The sequence below is a fragment of the Budorcas taxicolor genome, chromosome 11, assembly GCF_023091745.1.
Source record: "Budorcas taxicolor isolate Tak-1 chromosome 11, Takin1.1, whole genome shotgun sequence".
Lineage (NCBI taxonomy): Eukaryota > Metazoa > Chordata > Mammalia > Artiodactyla > Bovidae > Budorcas > Budorcas taxicolor.
In genome coordinates this window covers 61,542,267-61,564,236 of record NC_068920.1, presented here as the reverse complement: position 1 = coordinate 61,564,236, position 21,970 = coordinate 61,542,267, and the positions used below count along the sequence as shown (strand labels likewise).

General features: G+C 41.4%; 1 protein-coding gene across 1 annotated transcript in view; it reads right to left on the bottom strand.

Annotated features, from left to right (window-relative positions):
• The window catches only part of NPHP1 (nephrocystin 1), a 65,686-nt gene extending 44,164 nt beyond the window's left edge, over window positions 1–21,522 (bottom strand). The window contains exons 1-9 of the mRNA XM_052648878.1: window positions 21,409–21,522; window positions 18,226–18,299; window positions 14,354–14,414; window positions 13,067–13,191; window positions 5,913–6,144; window positions 5,484–5,585; window positions 1,995–2,092; window positions 1,344–1,386; window positions 114–201 (exon numbers count right to left, since the gene is read on the bottom strand). Coding sequence (XP_052504838.1) covers window positions 114–201; window positions 1,344–1,386; window positions 1,995–2,092; window positions 5,484–5,585; window positions 5,913–6,144; window positions 13,067–13,191; window positions 14,354–14,414; window positions 18,226–18,299; window positions 21,409–21,477 — 892 coding nt within the window. The 5' untranslated portion in view covers window positions 21,478–21,522. The remainder of the gene's footprint in view (window positions 1–113; window positions 202–1,343; window positions 1,387–1,994; window positions 2,093–5,483; window positions 5,586–5,912; window positions 6,145–13,066; window positions 13,192–14,353; window positions 14,415–18,225; window positions 18,300–21,408) is intronic.
• Between the last annotated feature and the right edge of the window lie 448 nt (window positions 21,523–21,970).

Genomic DNA, 21,970 nt, shown 5'->3' with positions numbered 1-21,970 from the left:
GATGTGAGATTCAACATCTTTATCAACAACCTTCTCTGGCTGTGCCAGAAAAGTCAGATGTAAACCATGATGGCTTCACTAAAAGTCTGTGCTGGGTGATGGACACCTGCTACCTTCCTCCAGGAGCTGGAAGAGGGTGGAAGGCCTGAACCCGGCAGGAATAGCTCCCATCGCGGTCAGCACGTCGACGGTGTTTATCTGCTGAAGAGAGTAGAACAAAATTGACTTGTTTGCGTTCATTCAGGTTTTTTCACCTCTAGAATACTCTCTTTATCACTATAGCAACTACAAGTCCCAAAACGAAAATACAAATGTCCAGACTTTAGTGGAAGAATACAGCAGTTTAACCCCCAATTACGAGAAGATGCCATCGCTGATACCTGGCTTTTCCCAAGCCCCATGCAGTGCTCCGGGCGCCAAGCTCTGTGCTTTAGACTGGCTGCTTCTGTGTGGTCCCTGTCAAAACGGCCTGTCCTGCCCCACAAGGGAGTGTGCCATGTCACAGATGAGCGGACACCATGAGCTGACGTGCGCTGAAGAGCGAATGGCTTTGTGTGTGTGTGTATATATACATAACATACATACACATGCATGTGCACCCATGTCCATAAACAATAATAACATACATGCATGTGCACACGCACCCATGTCCATAAACGATAAATAAAGTGAAAATCCCAGAAAGGATACATTGACTAAATGGTTAGTGGTGATTACTTATGGAAGGAGTGGAGTTTCATTTCATTATGTAACTTTTTAAATGAGAGGATTATGGGTAGTTTCTTACTTTTTTGAGCTTTTTGGAATTTTTAAATGTTACAAAACTAAAATTTAACAATTGTCTTTACCCAAATGACAGAAAATTCAAGCAGAATCAAAGTGAGACATTTCCAGGCCCTCAGATCTACCCTTCTGAACAGAAAAGACCTAATGGGAAGTGTTACTCGGAGTAGAGACTTACTAAACCAGAGGTACGTTTTCATGTTCTGTACATTCCAGGCCCTGTACCCACTTAAGATCCAATGCTTTCATTTAAAGTTGTTTTGATTCTGAACTCTTATCAGAACTATTAGGTAACAAAATGAGGCGTTATTAATAAGATGAAGTGAAAAGGGCAAGTGTTAGTCGCTCAGTCGTGTCCGACTCTTAATCACCCTATGGACTACAGTCCGCCAGGCTCCTCTGTCCATGGGATTCTCCAGGCAAGAATACTGGAGTGGGTTGCTATGCCCTTCTCCAGAGGATCAGCCCAACCCAGGGATAGAACACACGTCTCCTGCATTGCAGGCAGATTCCCACTGAGCCACCAGGGAAGCCCCATTAATGAGACAGGAGATACCAACCTCTGAGATGGCTTTCCGGACAGCACTCCAGTGAGAATCGGTTCTAGGGAGACAGAGTGGGTAGGTGAGTGCACAGAAAGTTTATGCCTGTTCATTCAATCAGCTGCTGCTGCTGCTAAGTCGCTTCAGTCGTGTCCGACTCTGTGCGACCCCCTAGACGGCAGCCCACCAGGCTCCCCGTCTCTGGGATTCTCCAGGCAAGAACACTGGAGTGGGTTGCCATTTCCTTCTTCAATGCATGAAAGTGAAAAGTGAAAGGGAAGTCGCTCAGTCGTGTCCGACTCTTCACGACCCCATGGACTGCAGCCCACCAGGCTCCTCCGTCCATGGGATTTTCCAGGCAAGAGCACTGGAGTGGGGTGCCATGGCCTTCTCCTCACTCAATCAGAGAACTTCATTAATCAAAGAACAAAGTATATCATTGTATCTTCTGACAATCTAACACTGCCTACATGAAACTAAGAATAATATCACTGCTCAAAGTAACCACAAAGTTTAAGTTGTAATAACCTTTAAGCAAATGCTAATGAAAAAGCTCCCAAACTATAAGTTGTTTCCATTACAAGAAATTCTTCCATTATTCATAACAGTAAAGATAAACAAATGAAGCACCTCGTGAACCCACTTTTGCGTCCGCTCACACCCTTTTACCTTGGCTTGACCTCTGCTCCTGCTGTTTCAGCCCGTACCTCTGTATCCTCTTCACTGCCTTCTTCACTTGATGCTTGGCCTTCTTCTTTATTATAGGGCTGAAAAATAATGTGAAATGTGAAGTGCCTTTTACCTAATGGGAAAATCAACCAATAAATGTACTTTCAGAAAGATCTGAGTGTAGGTAGGGGTTTAGTATCGGAGAAGGCAATGGCACCCCACTCCAGTGCTCTTGCCTGGAAAATCCCATGGACGGAGGAGCCTGGTGGGCTGCAGTCCATGGGGTCGCTGGGAGTCGGACACGACTGAGCGACTTCACTTTCACTTTTCACTTTCATGCATTGGAGAAGGAAATGGCAACCCACTCCAGCGTTCTTGCCTGGAGAATTCCAGGGATGGGGGAGCCTGGTGGGCTGCCGTCTATGGGGTCGCACAGAGTCGGACACAACTGAAGCGACTTAGCAGCAGCAGCAGCAGCAGGGGTTTAGCATATGACAGACGTATCAAAAATCAGTGGATAAAAGCTCAAATAATGATGTCATTATTTGAAAAAAGTACAAGGATAAAGGTAGAGAACAAGTTTACTCAACATAAGTGCCAGATGGAACTGATTCAAATGTAAAAAAAGAAGAAAAGATATAAATAAAAGAACTACAGAAGTGTTAGAAAAAAATAATCTTGAGATGGGGGAATCCTTCCCACTCATGATAGCAAAATCACAACTCATAAATGGAACACTGACAGATTTAACTACCTAAAAGTTAAGTCTGGTTGAAAGTCAACAAAGACAATATCTGCCTCAAGTTTCCAAGGCTTAATATCCTTATTATTAAGATAATACAAAAACTCTTCCAAAGCAATACAATTTTCAAAAATCCCTTTGAAAAATGAATTTAAAAGGCAATTTTCAAAGAATAAATAGAAATAGAAATAAATAAAGCAAATGAGATGACACTCAACCTCACTAGCAATACAATAAACGCAAGTAAAAAACAATCGTGAGCCCCTCTGTTCTTGGTCGTCACTTTGGCAAAAGACTGATGACAACCATCAGTGGCAAGTGTGCAGACAGACAGACATTCTCAGCTGCTGCAGGTGGGGGTCCAAAGAAGAATAACTTTCCTAATTTGCAAAATGGCAAATTTGACCAAAATACCAAGGTGTAAACCCCTGTCGGCAGCAATGAGCATCTAGGAATTTATTTAAGGGGAATAGTGGGACAAGGTTGCGTGCAGACTGATCCCAATGCAGGTTCTTCTTTTCCAAGAGTCCCTGATTACAGCAATGAATCAAGCTAAAAGGGGCTTCCCAAGGCGGCTCAGCGGTAAAGAATCCTCCTGCCAATGAAGGAGAGACGTGGGTTCGATCCCTGGGTCGGAAAGATCCCCTGGAGAAGGAAATGGCAACCCACTCCAGTATCCTTGCCTGGGAAAGCCCACAGACGGGGAGCTTGATAGGTTACAGGCCATGGAGTTGCAAAGATTCAGACATAACTGAGCATGCACGCAACCTAAGAAAACTACATTTTCCACCCTCCTCACAGCTAGGTGTTGTCAAGAAACTAAATGCTGGTCCAGGAGATATAACTGGAAGCTTTTTGTGTAACTTCCAGGAAACCTTCTATAAAAGACTGCAGTTCTTGCCTTTTGACTTCTTCCTCACTTCTCTCTCTCTGCTTGGAACTGTTAAAAGATATAGCTGCCAACCTAAAGAGATAACAGCCCTAGGGAGAGCTGATGGCACCTAACCACAGAGCAAAATATTGCTTTGTTGTTTAATCGCTGTCGTGTCAGAGTGTTTTGCTACGCTATGGACTGTAGCCCACCAGGCTCCTCTGTCCGTGGAATTTTCCAGGTAAGAAAATCCCATGGACAGAGTGAGTGGCCATTTCCTTCCCCAGGGAATCTTCCCGACCCGGGGATCGACCCTGTGTCTCCTGCATTGGCAGGTGGATTCTTTACCACTGAGCCACCAGGGAAGCCCCAAGTAAAATATAAGGTAGGGCCTTGCCATGCCTTGACTGCCCATCTCCGCACTTCCTCCGCACACACGAGAAATGTGCGTCTACCTTACGTGGGCCGCGATTTCACAGATCTTTAGCTCGTAATGGAAGCTAACCCGAGCTCCCACGAATGTCACTTCTACGTATGGACTGCTGCTGCTGCTCTGCTCAGCTGTGTCTAACTCTTTGCAACCTCATGAAGGAGCCTGCCAGGCTCCTCTGTCCAAGCAATTTTAAAAATATTTTATTTACTGATTGATTCATCGATTGACTGAATCTCGGCTGTGCTGCATCTTCACTGTGAGCGGGGGCTAATCTCTCCGTGCAGCGCGCGGGCTCCTCACTGGTGGGTCCTCTCGTTGCAGGGCACGGGCCCTCGGCAGATTCGGTTTCCAGGTTCACGAGTGTGGGTTAGGTAGTTGTGGTCTACTTTACATATAAGTTATATATAACTTAAATATAAGTTGAGGCTTAGCTTGAGCCTGCATCCCCGGCATTGGCAGGCAGACTCTTAACCACTGGACCACCAGGGAAGTCCCCAGAGTAGGGCAGTCTTGTGGGCTGTGCCCTTATCTTGTGGGGTCTGTGCTAAGTCCAGGAGTTAGTGCTAGACCTGAACTGCATTGTTGGACACCTGGTTGGCTTCAAAGAAACAGTGTGAAAAACAACATGTATTTGCTGTCAGAAAAAAACCCCTCACACAGCTAGTGTCAGAAGTGGTATGAGGAAAAACAAGACATCTCAGAGCGGTTACTAAACAATTTCAAATGACACTTGTGGTTTGCACTGATCTTCTCCTGAGCAGCACTGATCCATATATACTGGACAGCAAGTGACCATGCCATATCACGAAATAAGGAAGAACTAGACGGTCAACACGCATATACACCAGGCTCACATCTCAGTAAAGGATCATGTATCTGTGGAACGTAAGACAAAGTTAACTGCAGCTTTCTTTCACAGCAGAAAATAAATGTCTACTCATTTTTACGATCGACACGAACCCACAGAGCATCTTCGCCGTGCGACGACACTCCGGAGCTCACCGGCATACGAGCAGACCACTGCGCTTACCGCGCAGCCACTCAGCGTGCTAGAGCTCACCTGCGTAAGAGCGGACCACCGAAATCACTGTCGGGTCACTAGGCTGCGTCCGACTCTTGCGGCCCCGTGGGCTGCAGCCCGCCAGGCTCCTCTGTCCACGGGATTTCCCAGGCAAGAACACTGGAGTGAGTTGCCATTTCCTTCTCCAGGCAATCTTCCCGACCCAGGATCAAACCCGTGTCTTCTGCGTCGGCACGCAGACTCTTCTACCACTGAGCCACCAGGGAAGCCCCCAATTTCTCTCATGCTCTGATCCTCCAAAACTGAAGCAAATTCTATATCTTAAGTCATTCACTAGCCAATTGATCAGAGTACAACTTAGTGTTTTATTACAAATGGAAAAAAAAAAGTCTTAAAGGAAGGAACAAACAAAAAAGACTGACCTCCAAGTAGGTTTTAGGAATAAGGCCTTTGTTTCCTTTGGCGTTCTTAGCCATCCACCAACCATCAGAGTTTTTTTTGATTATACAGAGAATTTCTCCTTTCTTAAGGCAAAATAAAAGTAAAATGTTTTCATTAGAATTTACCCCTAAGCTCAGAATTATCAACATTAAAACTATTGTATTTTCAAAACCAAAGGAGCATCTACTCTTTTTTTGTTTTCTTACCATTTTACTACCAGGTAGCTTTGATAACGGAATTTTATGACTACTGCTTGTAAATCGTAATTATCACTTATTTTATTTAAACAGACTGAGTCTTTAAAAAGTTAATATCAGGACTCTCTAATCCAGATGTACAGGTAGAGTCTTCTTCCTCTGTTAGGTATGCAAATTTATCCTCAGGTTCGCGTCCGGTTTGTTCCCACTTACTTTAAACGTGAGGTCTCCCACTTGCTGAGCCGTAAAATCCCCAAGAGCGATGTATTCTCCGCTCGCGGCCTCTGGGTGAGAGTCGCCTTCCTGTTTCTCCTCGTCTTCCTCTTCTGCTTCTTCATCCTCGCCCCTACTTTCTTTGCTCTCTTCTTCGCCGTCGTCGTCGTCTTCTTCCTCATCTTCTTCAGCAGAATTCTCCTCTTCCTCTCTTTCAGTGAGTGCCCCAGTTCTGCAAAAAATAATCGATGAGGATCATTAGAAATGACGCAGAACAGATCACGTATAACTTCTACATACCGAAGAACTGGCCCACATTTATAACAGGCAAATTAAAAAAAAAAAGGGGGAAAGTACAACCAACAGTTTTTACCATCTAGCAAAGAACATGTGACCTGAGAGTAACGAAGGAGTTAAAATATCTGAGGAATGTGTTGACATGGTGGAGCAAGTGCTGGTCTTGAGGCCAGGAGACTTGAATTTAAGTCCTGGATTCATCCGTTCAGCAAATGCTGCTTGAGCGTCATTGCACAGTGCTTAGAGCATGGATTCTGAGATGACGTTCTGGTTCTATCTCCTCTTCGTTGATTGGTCTTGGGTACATTTCTTTTAGACCCTCCATTTCTCATTGGTAAAGTAGAGATAATAACAGAACCTGCTTCATAAGGTCCTCACGAAGATTAGAGGAGTTACAGACTTGCAAAGTGTTTACAACAGTGTCTGACCACAGCAAGTGACGATGATCAGGACGTTACCTGTCAGTTTCCACGTCAGACACAGTGGAAACAAAGGTAAGTCAGACAATTCTCTGTCCTCCAGGAGAACAGTGAGGCAACCTAGCAGACGGATACTTTCAATATAGTTCAACAGATACGGCGGTAGAGGTAAACACGGCGTGCTAAGGAAACACACAAGATGGGCACCTAACCAGGACTGCACGGGTGGGGATCAGGAAAGGCTTAGAATTAGGACTTGATGGATGAGCTGAAGTTAATCAGGTAAAGGGGCGGGGGGTGGGTAAGAAGGTAGGGAAAGGAGTGGAGGAAGAAGGCTGGAAAAGAGGGAACCTCAGGTAGCTCATGAATGGTGGGAAGAGGCCTGGGAGAAATGAGCAAGAGATGAGGTGGACAAGAGACGAGCAAAATGCAGCCCATGTGAGCTTTATCTTGGAGGTGTTCCCTAAAAATGAAGGCAGGGAAGGGTGTGATCTGACCTGCTCTGAGAAAGATAATCACGCTCCATGGAGACTGGAAGAAAGGCTAAACACAAAGATGGTTATTAAAAGTGAGGCATGAAATAGTATAAACTAAGGAAGCCGGAAGCTCAGCTTCTCTGTATATCGGTGCCAAATGGAAAGACAGAGTTTTGGGCGAAGCAGAAAAGGACAGGGCTTCCCAGGTGGTGCTAGTGGTGAAGAGCCCGCTGGCCAGTGCAGGAGACATAAGAGACCTGGGTTCAGTCCCTGGGTCGGGAAGATCCCCTGGAGAAGGGCGTGGCAACCACTCCAGGATTCTTGCCTGCAGACTCCCAGGGACAGAGGAGCCTGGTGGGCCACAGTTTGTGGGGTCTCCAAGAGTCTGGACAAGACGGACACAATGGACAGCACAGAGCGACTAACAAAACTTTGAAGCAAATAGACATTGCTAACCATAAAACTAGCCAACTGACTCTTCTTTATTATGCTAATACAGTGAATTTCAATTCCTGATTTTTTTCAATGTTAATCTGATCTTGCAGGGACTTCCCTGGTGGTCCACTGGGGTGTTCCCAACGCAGGGTGCCGAGGTTTAATCCCAGGTGGGGGAACTAGTAATAGATCTCACACGCTGCAACTGAGAGCACACCACAAGGAAGACCAAAGCTCCCCGAGTGCTGCAACCAAGACTCAGCACAGCAAGTAAGTAAAAAGAAATACGAAATTAATCTTGCATTCTAGGATAAATCCCACTTAGTCGTGATGTACTGTCATTTTTATGTGCCCTGGATTTTATTTGCTAACACTTTATATTGAGTTTGTGCATTTGTTCATTATGGCTTTCTATTTATAATATTTTTATCATGTCTTGATATTGAGCTTCCCTGGTGGCTCAGATGGTAAAGAATCTGCCTGTGATGTGGGAGACCCAGATTCGATCTCTGGGTCAGGAAGATCTCCTGGAGAAGGGAACAGCTACCCACTCCAGTATTCTTTGAGAAGGAAATGGCAACCCACTCCAGTGTTCTTGCCTGGAGAATCCCAGGGACAGAGGAGCCTGATAGGCTGTCGTCTATGGGGTCGCACAGAGTCGGACACGACTGAAGTGACTTAGCAGCAGCAGCCAGCATTCTTGCTTGGGAAATCCCGTGGACAGAGAAGCCTGACGGGCTACTGTCCAACGGGTCACAAAGAGTTGGACACAGCTGAGCGACTAACACTTTCACTTTTCATAATGCTCATAAAATGATTTGGAAATGTTTCTTTTTTTGTTCTCTGTAAAGATTTCATAATACTGGTACTATGTCTTACTGAATTGCTGCAGAAATTTGTGTCAGTGAAACAACCTGAGGATTTATTCTGTGGAAAGGGTTTTAATTATGCATTCAACTTTTTTAGTAGATATTTTGGTAGGATTATTAAGATTTTCTATTCATCTTGTGTCAATTTGAGTACATTTTATTTTTCAAGGGACTTATTTCATCTGTATTTTCAAATTTATTGGCATAAAGTTTTTCATAGCATCTTCACAGTATCTTTTAAATTTCTGTAGGCTCTGAGTGGTTAATTTTCATCCTTGTTTTTTGCTAGTGTTTTCCCTTTCTCTTTTCTTGATCAGTCTTGCTAGGAATTTACTCATTTAATTACTTTTTCTAAAGAACTAACTTTTGGCTTATTGATTTTATCTACTATATGTCAGTATATTATTCAGTTTTCTCTCTTATTTTTATTATTTCCTTATTTCCATTTTCCCTGGGTTTAATTTGCTGTTCTTTTTCTGGCTTCTTCAGTTGGAAACTTTAGTAGATGATTTTCAACTTTTCTTCTTTTCTAAATGTTGCACTTAAAGCCATAAATTTCCCCCTAAGCACTGCTTTAGCTGTAGCCCACAACTGCATTTTTATTATTCAAAATATTTAGTTTTCCATTGTAATATTTTCTTTGATCTGTAGGTTATATAGAAGTATGGGTTTCTTTAATTATTTATTTATTTGGCTGCATTGGGTCTTAGTTTAGGCACATGGAATACTTTGTCATGCTATTTGGGACCTTTTGCTGAGGCACGTGGGCTCTGGAGCATATGAAATCTTAGTTCCCCGACCAGGAATTAATCCCACATCCCCTGTGTCGCACAGCACATTCTTAACCACTGAGCTACCAGGGAAGTCCCTGAAGTGTGTGATTTAATTTGCAAACATTTGGAGATTTTTATTCATTTCCCTGTCATTTGAGTTTTTCCTTCCTTAACTGAGATGCAGTTGACATTCACCGTGGCATTAGTGTTGGGTCGTCACTGAGCTTTAATGTAATTCCAACTCACCAAAACTGCTGCATGGTTTCAATCCTCCGACATTTGTTGACAATTGCTTTATGGTCCATTAAGATTCATTTTGGTTACTGTTATATACGCACTTGGAAGAGATGTGCATTACCTAGTGGGATACAGTGTTCTACAAATACATTTTTAATTAGGGGGTTAAGGTTTGTGGATTATATTGTCAGCTGCCCAGTAGTGCTGACAATTTTTGCTTCATATGTTGTAAAGCGGCTATTAGATGCCTACACATTAAGGATAATTTCTTCCTACTGAAGCAGTCCTTTTATTACTATAAAATGTCTTAATCTATTAAATTAGTTTTGACCTTAGAGTCTATTTCACCTGATATTACTGTAACTGCATCACCTTGTTTTGGTTAGGGTAAGCATGGAATATCTTTTTCCAATCTTTTACTTGCAACCCATTTATGCTATCTTAAATGGCCCCCAAACACAGTGCTGAAATGGTATGTAGTGGTCCCAAGCAGAAGAAAGCTGTGATGTACCTAATAGAGAAAATTAGTGTGTTATTATTAGATTTCTTCAGGCATAAATTACAGGGCTGTTGGCTGAGTTCAATATTAATGAATCAATAATATACATTAAATAAGGTATCTTTACAAAGAAACACACAAAAAACAAGGACGTATATTATTCAGTTGACAAAAAACATTTTCTTCACTGTTTCACAGGAACCTAGCTTCTCCTAGAAGCTACAGGGCAGTGCTCACTATTCAGGGTCTGCAACAATTTTGTGGGGTATAACTACTGCAGATAATGAAAACTGACTGTATATCATAAATTCTCAAATTTACATTTGCTTTACACAATCAAGCGTTTTTTAAAAAGACATTTAGAGAAGAAAAATAGTCTTTTCTGTTTACCCACATACCAGGGCTCTTCACTCCTTTTTGCAGATCCAAGTTTGCACATGGGATTATTTCCTTCTAGCCTGAAGGACTTCCTATAGCAAATGCCTCAGTTCTTGCCTGACAGATTTCCTCAACTTTTGGTTGTCTGAAAATGTCTCCATTCCACTTTAATTTCTAAAAGATACTTTTGCTCTGTACAGAATTCTGGGTTGGCAGATTTTTTTTTTCCTTTCAATTCTTTTATGATGTCACTGCATTATCCTCTGACCTGTATTTTTCTCTAACAAGATGTCAACTCTAATTTGAATTGTTTGCCTGTACATGTTTATTTCCCCTGGCTGCTTTTATGATTTTCCATTATGTTTAATTTTCAGCAGTTTAACTGACACACCTATGTATAGTTTCTATATATTTATTGCTTGGGGTTGTCTGAGATTCTTGGATCACTGAATCAATAATTTTTTTTAAAAAAAATTTCAATTAAAATTTTATTTACATATTTCCTGTGCTCCATCCTCTCTCTCCGCCCCTTCTGGGACTTCAGTTACATGTGGGTTGTAACTTTTGACCATGTCCTAAACCATTCCTATGTTCTGTTCTTTTCATTCTTTTTTTCTTTGTGTGCACGAGTTTGAAAGTTTTTCATTGCTCAGTGTTTGGGTTCGCTAATCTTTTCCTCTATTGTATCTAATTATCTGTCAAACCACCAATTAAAAAAATTTTTTTTTAAATACTGTGTTTTTTAGGTTCAGAGTTTCCATTTTTGGTCTGTATTAGTTTTCGTTTCTCTCCTTAAGATCCTCTCTAATCAACCAATCTGCCTATCTCTCCAACAAATTCCTTAACACACTGAAAACAGTTCTTTGATAGTTCTGGTACGCTAATTTTCACATCTGGGTCACCTAGGTTTCCACTGACTATTTTTTCTCTTCATTATAACACATTTTCAGACCTTTTTGAAGCTATGTATTGAATCAGACTTAGAAAGCTCCCAGCCATTATTCTATCAGGTATTACATTTTACCGTTGTAGAATGTTCATTTGATTATTTTCTACATTTGAATTCTCTCAAAATACTCTTTTTTTCCCATTTCATCCATTTTTTCTTCTATTTTCTTTAACATATTAATCATATTGTTTAAAAATCCCAGTCAGGTTACTCTACTATCTAGTTCAGATCTGGGTCTGTTTTTATTGACTGTCACTGCTTAATTATCTATTATTTATTTTCCCCTACTTTTTTTGCATTTCTAGTCATTATTTTTAATAATTACTGCACATTGTGGATTATATATTTAGAGACTCTGGATTATGTTGTCATCTTTTAATGAGTAGTGAATTTTGTCCTGTTATCTTTTTCCTGTTCAGGTCTGGTTTTAGGTTTTGTTGGGAAAGAGTTCCTTCAGTTTTGTCTGTATTTCAAGATCACAGTTTTGAATACCAGGGTGTGCTCTGTACTCCTTGCGCCTAGACACGGGTCTTACGTGCTCTCTAGCCAGATGCATGAAGCATTCACCGAGGTCTCTCTGCTCTAGCTGGGTATAAACCCCAGCATTTTTCCCGGATTCTGTGACCTCCAGAGTCTTTTAAGCTCTCAGTTTCCCAGCAGGTGCTTCCTGCCAGGACTTCTGGATTCCAGCTCTGTGTAGCCCAGGAGTCCCCTCAGATTTCTGGAGTGGTCTCTCTGCAAGTCTTTTCCCTCTCCCGACATGTCCCAGGAGCCTCAGCAACTCCAGAACTTTTAAGATCTTTTCTTTTTTTTGTGGATCATTTTTAAAGTCTTTATTGAAACTGTCAATACTGTTTATGTTTTACGTTTTGGGGTTTTGGCCCCAAGGCATGTGGGATCTCAGCTCTCTGCACTGGAAGGTAAAGTCTTAACCACTGGACCACTAGGTCCCAGCAACTCCAGAATTTGATCTTTGGAGCCCAGAGAGACTGCTGCTCCCTGTCTAGGATCTACCTTCCTGCATCACACAGAGCCCATAAACTATCGCCAAGGAGAGGGTGTGGGTGAATACAGGAGTCACCTCTTGTGTCTCTCTGTATTAAGGATATCAGCCCTGCTCAGCTGATGCTCAATGAGTTCAGAAAGCCATTTTGTATATTTTGTCCAGATTCTACAGTGTTTCTCTGGTAGGAAGGTTAAGTCCAATACCAGCCACTTTGTCTTTCTCAGCACTGGAAATCAATGGAAATTCTAGAAACCTTCTAATAATATATTCTTTGGTGTTTTTTTCCCCAGAATACAGTGTAAAAGTATGGGAACAGCATTTGAAGAGTCTAAATAGTTGACTTTTCCCTTTTTATCTCCCTATGAATTGGGTTCATTTACACTATCAAGTTTTCTTTCCACTTTACAAAGCCTATTACTAACATCCACTCCATCAGGAAAAGAATGCATATTTCTGCTTCCATTTGTAAAAGAATATTTATAAAAGGAGGAAATAAGCAAATAGATAATTCAGATAATTTTGTTTTTATACATCAACCCTGACATTAAAGGCATGACCCTTACTTTCTAACGTCTGTTTACCAAGCTTTTCACATCTCTAATTTGCTCCCCCAACTAGCTTATGAATTACCTGAGAGATTACGGCTTCTACTTTACATCTCTCCTGGGAGTTCACACTTTCTTCTGTGTACAATAAGTAACTGTTGACAGATTATACTGTTACAGTTTTATCTATATGCAACTTTATTCTGAATAAAACATTTAAACTGTTGGTGATATCATATTTGAAAGGAAGAAAGAAAGGAAGGGCGCATACTCAGTGACATTTTCTCTGCTTATGGACACAGCAAGCTCCTGCAGTTGGTGGGTAAGCTTATCCAAAAGATTGTGCTCCTCTTCTTTCTTCTGATAGTAATTTCCCACAGGTGCAGGTTCATCAGCCTACGAGAGAATAAAAGTCTACTTCACTAAAAAAAAAAAAAAAAATTCCATTTTTATTGCATTTATTGTAATAGAAAAAAAACTCCAATAAGTGATATAAGACAAAGCAAATATCAATATGAGACTATGCCTATCTTAGATAAATAAGCTTAAAAGAAATGTAGATTATGCTGGAACATGAATCAAATGGCATAATAAAGTTATACCTCTAATTTGTTTTGTTTTGTTGCTAGGTGTTGCAGACCCTCTACAGCCAGTAAGGGACAGGTTCCAGACAGAGGACTGGCTTTGGAGTTAAAAAGACAGGTGCCAAGTCCAGGTTCTGTCACCTGCTGGCAGTGAGACACTGGGAAAACTGCTACACCTTTGCAAGCCCCAGTGGTCAGGGTTTCCAATTTAGGGTCAGTCAGTCTCCTGAATTACAGTTTTTCATCCTTGGAGAAATTTGGAAGAGATGCTTACAAACCACCTGTCTCCAATGCAGTAAAGGAGACTCACTCACAGGCAGGATGACCACTCCTGCACGCCTTCCACCCTAAGTGCTGTCTGAGTAAAAGAGACTCACTCATGGGCAGGGCGACGACTCCTGCGCGCCTTCCACCCTAAGTGCTGTCTGAGTCTCTGGCCCTGAACACTTTGCTCAAGTTCAGGCTCATATTAAAAGAGGAGATCCTGATGGAATTGCCAAGAGAAAATTCTGCTGCTGCTGCTGCTGCTAAGTCACTTCAGTCGTGTGCGACTCCATAGACGGCAGCCCACCCGGTTCCTCTGTCCCTGGGGTTAGTTCCCCCCATTTCTGCAGAGTCACCGATCTCAGAACTGCTGTGTGATTCAGGAAGCTTCTCTACCTTGTACCCTCTGGGCCAAATAATCTACTTCCCTACAGTGTGATTAAAATGAAAATAATTCCAAACTGTAAAACATAAAACTTACACAACGCAATAATAAAAATAGCTTCTTCCAAGTTCTTCCGAGTCCTCAGTGCTGGGTGAGTTCATCACAGCTGAACTTTTTTCAGTATCTGGGGCCCTGGTTCACATTTTAACACTTATATGAACCCAGGAACCTACCCACTCTAGGGGTAGGAACTCCCACTTAATAAAATATTTGGATAAAAACAGATTTTAAAAAAAATAGTAATGTGACCAACTATAATACTTACTTTTTTTAATTTTTGAAGAGCATTTTTATTTTCATCTATTGCCTGTTTTAATTGGATACATCTAAATTTTCAAAAAGAAAGAAAAATATTGATTTTTTTAAGTGTCATAACCAAAAAAGCTATTTTATAAAATCATATGTTCAGTCTTTAAGCAGGCAAGGCAATTTCTATTGTATGAATGATGTTTAAAAACTCAAATGTAAGTGTCTTTCCATGCATTAGCTTGGGTGATCCTCACAGCAAGATCTAGGGTATGGGGTATGATAATCAAAACTCAGAAGACAAGTGACTCTGGGCTTCAGTCTCCTAGCTCTAAAATAAGGAAAGCACTGGGCTTTTAACTGCTTCCAAAGTTCTGAAATTCCATAAACCCAGGATTCAGCCCAGAAGACAATACGATATGCCTCATCAAAGAAAGAAGAGACAAAACCACGTGATCATCTCAACAAATGCAGAAAGAGCATTTGATAAAATTCAACATCCATTCACTATAAAAGCGCTTACCAAAGCGGGTGTAGAGGGAACATATCTCAACAGAATACAAGCTACTTATGACAAACCCATAGCCAATACAATACTCAACGCTGAAAAGCTGAGAGCCATCCTGCTAAAGTCTGGAACAAGACAAGGATGCCCACTCTCACCACGCCAACATAGTCCTGGAAGTCCTAGTCATAGCAATCAGGCGATAAAAAGAAATAAAAGGGATCCAACTTGGAAGAGAAGAGTATGCAAATTACATGATACTATATATAGAAAACCCTAAAGACTCCACACGAAAACCACTATAACTGATAAATTCAGCAAGGTAGCAGGATACAAGATTCACAGGCAGAAACTGGTCGCATTTCTTTATCCTAAAAATGAAATATCAGAAAGAGAAAGTAAAAAATAATAATTCCTTTTAAAATTGCATCAGAAAATAAAATAAAATACTCTATGTGGAATCTAAAGTATAATACAAATCAACATATCTATGATACAGAAACAGATTTACAGACACAGAAAACAGACTTGTGGTTGACAAGGGATGAGGGGAGGGAAGGTCTGGGGGTTTGGGATTAGCAGAGGCAAACTATTATATAGAGGATGGATAAACAATAAGGTTCTACTGTATAGCACAGAGAACTATAGTCGATATCCTGTAACAAACCGTAACAGAAAAGAATATGAAAAAGAATGTGTGTGTGTGTGTGTGTGTGTGTGTGTGTGTGTGAGACACTGAGTTATTTTGCTGTAGAGAAGAAATTAACACGACAGTATAAATCAACTATACTTCAATAAAATTAAAAAAATAAAATACTTAGGAATAAATGACCATGGAGGTGAAACACATGCTGAGAACTATAAAACAATGATAAAGGAAACTAAAGATAATTCAAAGAAATGGGAAGATGGTCCATGTTCTTGGACAGTGTGCACGCTTGGCTGCTCAGTTATGCCCAACTCTTTGCAACCCCACGGACTGTAGCCTGCCAGGACCCAGGAGATTTTTTCAGCAGAAACACTGGAGTGGGTCGCCATTTCTTCCTCCAGGGGATCTTCCTGACCCAAGGATGGAATCTGCGTCTCCTGTGACTCCTGCACTGGCAGGTGGATTCTTTACCACTGAGCCACCTGGAAATTCCAGGTTCTTGGATTGGAAGGATTATTATTATCAAAATGGCCATATTATCCAAAGCAATCTACAGATTTCATATAATCCCTATCAAATTACCCATGGTATTTTTCACAGAACTAGAACCAATAATCTTGAAATTTATACAGAACCAGAATTGCCAAAGCAACCCTGAGGAAAAAGAACAAAGCTAGAGGCATAGCCCTCCCAGATTTCAGACAATAGTACAAAACTACAATAATCAAAACAGCATGGTACTGGCACAAAAACAGACATAGGTCAATGCAACAGAATAGAGAACCTAGAAACAAACCCACACACCTAAAGTCAATTAATCTTTGACAAAGGAGGCAAGAATATACAATGAAGAAAAGACAGTCTCTTCGGCAAGTGGTGTTGGGAAAGCTGGGCAGCACATGTAAATCAGTGAAGCTGGAACACACCCTCACACCAAACACAAAAATAAACTCGAAATGGCTTAAAGACTTAAATATGACACGACACCATAAAACTCCTAGAAAAGAGGATAAGCAAAACATTCTCTGACATAAACCATATCAATGTTTTCTTAGGTCAGTCTAGTAACACCAAGGCAATAGAAAATAGAAGCAAAAATAAACAAATGGAGCCTAATCAAACTTATAAGCTTTTGCACAGCAAAGGAAACCATAAACAAACTGAAAAGATAACATATGAACTGGGAGAAAATATTTGCAAACAATGCGACCAAAAGGGCTTAATTTCCAAAATATACACACAGCTCATACAACTCAATAACAACAACAACTGCAACAAACCAACAAGCACTCAGTCAAAAAATGGGCAGAAGACATAAGCAGACATTCCTCCAAAAACGACATACAGATCGCCAGCAGGCACATGACAAGATGCTCAACATGGCTAATTACTAGAGGAACGCAAATCGAAACTACAATGAGGTATCACCTCACACTGGTCAGAATGGGCATCATTAAAAAGTCTGTAAGAAAACAAATGCTGGAGAGGGTGTGGAGAAAAGGGGCAGCCTCCTACACTGCTGGTCGGAATATAAATTGGTGAAGCCACGGAGGAAAACAGTACGGAGGTTCCTCAAAAAAACTAACATTAGAGCTGGCCTATTCATCCAGCAATCCTATTCCTGGGTATGCATCTGAAGAGAACTCGAACTTGAAAAGATACACCTTATGCTCACAGCGGCACTACAGACATGGAAACAACCTGAACATCCACTAAAAGGCGAATGGATAAAGCAGGTGTGGCACGCGCATGTTAATATAATCAAATACTACTCAGCCACTTAAAAGAAGAAAAGAAGGCTATTTGCAGCCACATGTATGGCCCTGGGATTATCATACTAACGGAAGTAGGTCAGAAAGAGAAAGACAATCGGCATGACATGAGATCACTTACATGTAAAATCTAACATATGACACAAATAAACCTCTCTAGGAAACAGAGACACAATCACAAACGAAGACAACAGACTGGCGGCTGCCAAGGGCGGGGAGGGGAGGGGAGGGTGATTGGGAGTTTGGGATTAGCAGACGAAAACTGTTATATAGAGGATGGATCAACAACAAGGTCCTACTGTGCAGCACAGGGAACTCTATCCAATATCTTGTGATAAACTATAATGGAAAAGAATCTGAAAAAGAATATATATATATTTATAACTGAATCACTCTGCCTTATGCCAGAAACTAACACATCATACTAATAAATCAACTGTACTTAAATAAATAAATTCTGCATTTCTTGTTGGTTTTAAAACATTTTTATTGCCTTCCCACTTTGATGTTTTATAGCTGAGTAATATTAGACATATTAATTAATCACTACAAACCTTAATTTTTTCATCTATATTAATAAGTAGCTCACTAACTTTCAGGAACTTTCAGATGTTATTATGAAAGTTAATTAAGAAAAAATTCTTAGAGCGTGGACCACACTGTCTGGTATATACAAATGTACAAAATAAATGTAAGCTACTTCTTTTTAACATTTGTCATCCTCTATTTAACCTTATTCCAATATTTAGGCTTGGTAGACGTAGATAACTGTAAGAAATATTTCAAAATACTTTTGGAAAATTTCATTCATTTTTACCTCAATATTATTTCCTATTATTACTCTGTCTTTTCAGAAATTGTATTAATTTTAAAAAATATAGTGCCTCAATTTCTATGCTGTAAATACTGCTCATTGAAATCTAAGTACAGCCTCTACAAAGCTTACATAACTTAGCATACTTTACCTTTGGTACATATCTCTCCTTTTACTTGCTTCTAGAGCTCCTTTCAGTTGACTCTCAAAAAGCAACCCAGCGACCTACAATAAATGGAGACTGTTTAAAGTATCACATTGTTAAATGCCATATAACCTTAGGACATAAACTTTTAATTTTTCCCCAAATATTTTATAATGAACACTTTGAAACACACGATAAAGCTGAAAGAATCGTACAGTGAACATCCATACACCCACCACCTGGATTCGACTATTAGTATTTTACTCTACTTTTTTGATCCATCTATTCATCAACCCATCTAATTTTTTATGTATTACAAAGAAAATTACAATCATCAGTATATTTTCCCTTAAACAATACATCATGGGTATCACTAACTAGAGTGCAGTATTTGGTGTGAATTTTATGTACAATGAAATATACATTTCATCTTAAGACTGTAGTTGCTAAGTTCTGGCAAGTGCCATGTAATCCAAACACCTATCAACCTATAGAAAATTACTATTACTCCAGAAAGTTCCTAGAATGTACTGTTTTGTGTTATCATTTCTGAGATACTTCCATATCAGAAGGATACTTCCATATCCACTGCTATCTGTATCGCTGGTTTATTCTTTCTTACTGCTGAGTAATACTCCCTGTATGAATAAACCACAGGTTTTTTTCTTTCTTATCCTCATTCTTATATCTTATACTGTGACTTAGCAATTTCCAAATACTACCTGTAACTTTGCCAACATACCCACAAAAGAGGCACATATATCTTTCGGGTTCTGTAGATGTGGAAAAGATAAAGTGATTGAAAAAAAGAAATAAAAATTCTCTACTCTTGCCATTGTGCGTCTGTTATTCACAACGTTTACACACATGGTGACAGTCAGTCATCACGGGCATAACCCAGATGGGTCCTTCATAACTTGTCCCATGGACAGCAGGGTGGAAGTCTGTGCCTCGTTTTGCTTCACGTGTCCTCTGTGGAGGCCTCCCTGGTGGCTCAGACAGGGAAGAATCTGCCTGCCAATGTAGGAGACGTGGGTTCGATCCCTGGGTTGGGAAGATCCTCTGGAGAAGGAAATGGCAAAACACTCTAGTATTCTTGCCTGGAGAATTCCATGGACAGAGGAGCCTGGAGGGCTACAGTCCTTAGGATCCTGAAAAGTCGGACACGCCTGAGCATGAACAGAAGTACATTCTATATGGGGTCAGGGAAGAAGGACCCCACAATATCACACAGCCCTTCCCAGACACACAGGGTACCAAAAGGCTCAGGAGCCAATTGGGTTCCAGCTTGAACAACCCTGGTGACTGTTTGGTTTCATCTTTATATCAGTAACAATTGTTGTGGCTTAATTCTACAACTTTTCCTGGTTCTGTCAATGTCCAACTAAATTTAAAATTCAATGCAATATAAAGCATCTGGCCAAAGCTCAGCTTAAGTTAGTGTCTCATTAACTTTTATTTTTATTTCTACCAGAAGAGTATTCTATTTTGTTGTACCACTATAATTCCAATAGAGTTCCTTAAGAAATATTTATCTACCCAATCTTTTGTACTTTTAAAATGAAAGTCCAAAACTGGATCAAATATGAGCATTCAGTACATCTTCTGTCTGCTAAAGATTATAAAAATCATTTTATTTAGTGGAAATAATACTTGGTAATATTAACAGATCAGTTTAGTTCAGTCACTCAGTCATGTCTGACTCTTTGCGACTCCATGAACTGCAGCACGCCAGGCCTCCCTGTCCATCACCAACTCCCGGAGTCCACCCAAACCCATGTCCAACGAGTTGATGATGCCATCCAGCCATCTCATCCTCTGTCATCCTCTTCTCCTCCTGCCCTCAATCTTTCCCAACATCAGGGTCTTTTCAAATGAGTCAGCTCTTCACATCAGGTGGCCAAAGTACTGGATTTAAGCTTCAACATCAGTCCTTCCAATGAACACCCAGGACTGATCTCCTTTAGGATGGACTGGTTGGATCTCCTTGCAGTCCAAGGGACTCTTACGAGTCTTCCCCAACACCACAGTTCATAAGCATCAATTCTTCAGCCCTCAGCTTTCTTTATAGTCCAACTCTCACATCCATACATGACCACTGGAAAAACCATAGCCTTGATTAGATGGACCTTTGTTGGCAAAGTAATGTCCTTGCTTTTTAATATGCTGTCTAGGTTGGTTATAATTTTCCTTCCAAGGAGTAAGTGTCTTTTAATTTCATGGCTGCAATCACCATCTGCAGTGATTTTGGAGCCTAGAAAAATAAAGTCAGCCACTGTTTCCACTGTTGCCCCATCTATTTCCCATGAAGTGATGGGACCAGATGCCATGATCTTCGTTTTCTGAATGTTAAGCTTTAAGTCTACTTTTTCACTCTCCTCTTTCACTTTCATCAAGAGGCTCTTTAGTTTTTCTTCACTTTCTGCTATAAGGGTGGTGTCATCTGAGGTTATTGATATTTCTCCCAGCAATCTTAATTCCAGCTTGTGCTTCCTCCTGGAAATGCAATGACACAGTCTAGGAGCATAAATATCTTCTACATCTTGTCAAGGAAATGCTGTGCCTTATACCCTGGGGCAGTAAAAGTGCCTGTTTCATCACAGCCTCCCCATCAAGAGCATCAAGATTTTTAAAGTGTTTGTGGTATCTTATATTCTTTGTAATTGCTTATCTTAGAAGTCACCTTTTCCCATGTTTATGTGACTAGTATTTCTTCTTTAGTTCATGTCCTTTGCTCACTTGTCAGGTCTTAACATTTTTCTTATATATTATTCCTTGATGCATATTTGGCTTGGCTTTATGGGAAGCAAAAACACTCAAGAGCCTCCACTGGATGAGAGATAAAGGAAAGGAAGCATGGAGAATGGAGGAAAATGATGTTGAGTGCAGAGATGGTTGGAATGTTATTATTCGTTTAGATTTGGAGGTGAGATGGGATAGAAGAGTTGTTAGGTTGCTGTTAGGTGGGGTGGAGGGAGAGAAGGACAGCACTTAGTCGAGGATCCCATTTTCTAGCCTCCCCGGGGTTGGGCTGGGAGCGTGAGGGGTTAGAATCAGGGTTTGGTCCCGGTACGTTGCGGGTGAGGGAGGTTACAACTTGGAAAGGGTGGGTTGGGGTTGACTCTCAGAGTTAGGGTGCGCCCCAGAGCTCGCCCGCCGCCAGAGCCCAGGTCTCTCACCAGACGGTACCTGCTGCTTCAGCTCCTGACTGCGGCGCTGCAAGGACTGGAGTGGGTCGCGCTGCCGCCTCGCCAGCATCTCCGTCACCTAGGCGCGGAGAGCACAGCGGTCGCCAGGGAAACCATGGCGGCTGCACCGGGACGTGACGCCATCACTACGCGTCCGCCTCAGCGCCCTGCAGCCCGCCGGGAAGCTGATTCTGCAAGAGTGTGGGGTTGGTCCTCTCCTGAGGAAGCGGCTCCTTCAATCCGCAGGGCCGGAGCGCGCTTCTCAGGTCCACTGCCCAGCAAGTCACTTTTTCCTGGCCAGTCCCAAAGGATTGGGGTGGAGGTGGGGGAGAATATGCCGCTGCGTCCGAAACTACAAGTCCCATAATACTCAGTATTACCACGTTCCTGCAGGGTTACTGGGAGTCCCCAGTGGCTCAGCGGTAAAGAACCCGCCGGCAGTGCAGAAGCCAGCAGGGTGGGGAAGATCTGGACGAGGGTGTGGCAACCCACTCCAGTATTCTTTCCTAGAGAATCCCATGGACAGAGGAGCCTGGCGGGCTACAGTTCATAGGGTCGGAAAG